Below are 4,579 nucleotides of genomic sequence, written 5' to 3' on the forward strand. Positions count from 1 at the left end.
ACAGATTGGAGGGATCCGTTTCTTGTATGACAATCTTGTGGAGTCGTTGGAGAGATACAAATCCTCAGGAGGGTTTGGCTGCATCCTGGCTCACAGCATGGGCCTGGGGAAAACTCTACAGGTTAGTATAGTATAGAAAGTTCTGTGTTGGTAGTTATATGTTTAGAGTTAAAACTTTAGATCCAACACAACTGTTGACGTCACACTTCAAAGAAGCCACATGACAAGCCTCACTGGGTCAGTCTACTGAGAGTAACTGGTCAAAAGCTCTAGATGAGAGAACTTTTTTGTGTTGGATCTAAAGTTTTAACTCTAAACAGGTCAGTATAGTGATAGCCACAGTCTTTATCTATCTTGAACATTCATCTGTGTTGGTAGAAGTCATTATGAAACAAGCTTGAACTGCAATTTCCAACACAAAAATTGGACTCACCCGTATTTTTGACTGTACAACTCCAGTCTTTGTCAAGGAATTCCTTGACAAAGACTGGAGTTGTATCGTCAGTCTAAAATTTTGGTGAGTCCAATTTTTGTGTGTTGGAAATTGCCATCTTGTGCCCTTTGGAAAGGCGCTTACACGACTTTCCTCAGTTCGCTCAGGTGAAAATGAGTATTATATTGTCCCCTGTGTTGGTGGCGACATTAATATAAGTTGAAAAAACTTGAGTGTGCCTTCACCACGTCTTGTGATTACATGTTGCAATATATAGAAAAAATAATTTAAAAAAAAATTGTTCAAAATTTTCTCCCCACCACAGCTGATCTCCTTCATCGACGTGTTCCTGAGACACACAGAAGCCAAGACGGTCCTGTGTATTGTCCCCATCAACACACTACAGAACTGGTCAGCAGAGTTTAACATGTGGCTGCCCACTAAGGAAGCAGTGGACGCTGCCATACAGCAGGGTATAGCTCAGGAGGGGGAGATCCAGCACAGGGAGTTTGGGGTGTATCTTCTCAACGATAACTACAGGACCAACCTGGCCAGGGCTAAACTTATCGGTAAGATGATGATGATGACTGGTTTATCATTCATACATTCACTAAAACATTATACAGGTTAAAAGTCACAATACAAAATCAATAGTACAGTAGAACTGTGATCGTTCAGTATAATGTAAGGACTGACTGCCAGATCCAGCACAGGGAGTTTGGGGTGTATCTTCTCAACGACAACTACAGGACCAACCTGGCCAGGGCCAAACTTATTGGTGAGACTATAGCTAACTGACAGAGTTTGCCAGTAGATTCAGATTTATTGCAATCAACTTGCATGTTACATACACTTGTATGATAACATAAAATCTGTTGAATATCCTTAAAAACCAAAGCTTACATAATAAGAGATCACAAGTAAATTTCACGATTGTCATCCAGAAGCAAGTAGAAGTAAGTAAAATTGAAGCCTTGTATTGTTACACAATATTAATATAGATTAGCTCTTCAGTTCAGTTCCTGTATGTTCCACCAAAAAAAGATATCTTTTTCTCAAGCAACCAATAATAACTTATACTGCATTTCTAATAGTGCTAATTTGAAAGTGCTAAGTAAGAAAAAAAACATATCTGTATTCTTACCATGAAAGTTCATCTGTGTTGGTAGTTACATGTTTAAAGTTAAAACTTTAGATCCAACACAGTAAAGTTCTCTCATCTAGAGCTTTCGACCAGTCACACTGGTCTTTCTCAGTAGACTGACCCAGTGAGGCTTGTCACGTGGCTTCTCTGAAGTGTGACGTCAACACTGATACCTCTATTGTTGTTCCAGATAAGTGGTTTAAGACCGGCGGTGTCCTCCTGATGGGGTATGAGATGTACAGACTGCTCATCTCTAAGAAGATCATGCTGACTAACAACAAGAAGAGGAGAGGCAAGCAGCCCAAGGACATGGAGGTCATTGACCTGGAGCAGGAGGACACCAACCTCGCTATCTTACATGGTGGGTTACTTTTTTTAATTTATTTATTTCATATTCACCATAAAACAAGAGCCACTCAAATGTTTTGGGTTACTGTACTAGACAGTGTGGACAGATGTTTGTTGACCTTAGACTTGAAAAGTTAAATGTTATACCCATATGGGAAACAATCACGTGGTAGCTTGTTCAATAGTGAGGTAGTTCTAGGAAAGAAGCTTTCAGCATGGAACTTCCTCCTAAGATGAGGTGTATGGAGGAAGAATGATTTGCTTTAGTGGAAGTGGCAAAATGTTATTGTTTCAGACTGGGATTGTTTTAGGGTGAATTGGAAATACAATTTGGTAGTATGCCATGCTGCACTATCTGAATTGGATTTCATTATGCTTATAGTACCACATTGATGTGAAAATAATACCACAATCATGGTTAACTAACATCCTAGCTCATGAATAAGACCTTAAAACATGACATAATGATGGAATGGACCTATACCATTAATACGTCACAGTTTGTTTCCCTGTTCTAAAGAACTTTCTAGAATGGTCAGTTAAAGAATAGAGATCATTTCAAAGTTTTCAAAGTCAGGTATGTTTAATTTTTGCTGCGTCTAGTCTTGTTGACACAGCATTACATGCCGTAATGGGTGATTTAGTGTGACATAGTTGTGACATTAGACGAAAGTAGTACTGTATAAAGGCCTTATATTAAGTCTAAAGCTACACAAACACACACCGCGCTACGCACCCCTGTACAATATAAACGTCGATTGACCGGCATTCATTGCGGTAAACAAACTGTGACGTAATAATGGTATAGGTCCATTGTTTGGTGTGGAAGATGGATTTTTTGTTCCTGTTTTGTCAGGAGTCCACAAGGCCCTAGCCAGACCAGGTCCAGACCTGGTGATCTGTGACGAGGGACATCGCATCAAGAACGCTCACACCAGCGTATCACAAACACTCAAGAACATCAGGACTAAGTAAGTCTCCTTCAGCAATACTCAATGTTGTGCACATGGCACTAATTTGACATTTATGTATCATGAATATCATACAAAGCACGTTGGCAGAACTTACTGCGCCTGCACGGAACCCCAATTTTTCACGGTTTTCGTTGGATATTTGGTCACTGTTGCATTAGAATTTTGCCTGTTGCAGAGGGTATCTTTTCCGACATAACATTTGGAAACTGCAAACAATATGTTAACCTTATATACACAAATATGACCTTATGAAACATTCTACGGATTTCTTGCAGGTGCAGTAAGTTCTGCCGACACGCTATCATACATGTATGTTGACAAATTCTGAGGCAGCAAGTATTCAATTGGACTCTACAAAGCAGTACCGGGTAGTCATTTTGCTGGTCAGATATTATTTCGGGTCCAAAATATGAATCCAATTGCTACACCCTTGCTTGAAAAGGCACATTGTACAATCCTCACTCTAACCATGTTTCCTGCCCCCCTCCCGCCCCAGGAGAAGAGTAGTGCTGACAGGTTACCCCCTGCAGAATAACCTGATGGGGTACTGGTGCATTTCTAACACTGCCATGTTTCCCCCTCCCCCCCCCAGGAGAAGAGTCGTGCTGACTGGCTACCCCCTACAGAATAACCGGATAGAGTACTGGTGCATTTCTAACACTGCCATGTCCCCCTCCCCCCCCAGGAGAAGAGTCGTGCTGACTGGCTACCCCCTACAGAATAACTTGATGGAGTACTGGTGCATGGTGGACTTTGTCAGGCCAAACTTCCTGGGCACACGGCAGGAGTTCAGCAACATGTTCGAACGACCCATCCAGAACGGGCAGTGTATAGACAGTACTCCAGAGGTAGGCAAATATTCATTGACAAGTTATCATGAAAGTTCATGTTGGTAGTTACATGTTTAAAGTTAAAACTTTTGATCCAACACAAAGAAGTTCTCTCAAACAGAGCTTTCGACCAGTCACCCTGGTCTTCCTCAGTAGACTAACCCGAGTGAGGCACGACTGTCATGGTCTGAGTTAAATAGGTCTCCTATAGTGTCTAAAGAGGAAGCTAGGGTTAGTTCTACTTGCAGTTGGTTGTTGTCATCTTTGATCCATGAAACCTACCTGTTTTAAGGTAGCATTTTCTGAGTTTTATATGGTTAAATAGCCAAGGGAAGGTTAGCGGTAATTGGTAAGGAGCCTAATGCCTACAATTTTTAATATGTGTAAAAAAGTACTCAATTCAGCCTATGGCTGAGGTATACTTTTGACTTGATCAAAATGATCAAATAAACCTTTCATTTTGATGGTTCATCATTCATTCATTCGTTCATTCAAACTTTTCTTGTGTGTTTTCCAGGATGTGAGATATATGCGGTATCGGGCACATGTTCTTCATAGTTTACTGGAGGGTTTCGTTCAAAGGTAGGAAACTTCTTATTACTTCAACACAGTTAATGTCACATGTATCACAAACGTATATCACATACATAATCCTATAGATACACTTAAAGGTGCTGAATGATGAGATACCATTTTACTTGGCAATGCTTGTATAGTGTATCTGTATTGGTATAGCCGGTATAGCCACCCTTTGGCAGAGCAGACAAGCTTTGCAGGCACATGGTGTGGCAGCAGCTGGCTACATTACAGTAGTTTCCTTCGGTAAACATAACAAGTCGTTCGTGTAATT

At 40.8% G+C, this 4,579-nt stretch overlaps 1 protein-coding gene across 1 annotated transcript in view; it reads left to right on the plus strand.

Annotated features, from left to right (window-relative positions):
- Positions 1-1,136: 1,136 nt before the first annotated feature.
- The window catches only part of LOC109487678 (helicase ARIP4-like), a 13,849-nt gene continuing 10,406 nt past the window's right edge, over positions 1,137-4,579 (plus strand). Inside the window, exons 1-5 of the mRNA XM_019791698.1 lie at positions 1,137-1,211; positions 1,768-1,938; positions 2,782-2,896; positions 3,585-3,747; positions 4,247-4,311. Coding sequence (XP_019647257.1) covers positions 1,800-1,938; positions 2,782-2,896; positions 3,585-3,747; positions 4,247-4,311 — 482 coding nt within the window. The 5' untranslated portion in view covers positions 1,137-1,211; positions 1,768-1,799. The remainder of the gene's footprint in view (positions 1,212-1,767; positions 1,939-2,781; positions 2,897-3,584; positions 3,748-4,246; positions 4,312-4,579) is intronic.

The sequence above is a fragment of the Branchiostoma belcheri genome, unplaced genomic scaffold (genome assembly GCF_001625305.1).
Source record: "Branchiostoma belcheri isolate BF01 breed outbred unplaced genomic scaffold, Haploidv18h27 scaffold111, whole genome shotgun sequence".
Lineage (NCBI taxonomy): Eukaryota > Metazoa > Chordata > Leptocardii > Amphioxiformes > Branchiostomatidae > Branchiostoma > Branchiostoma belcheri.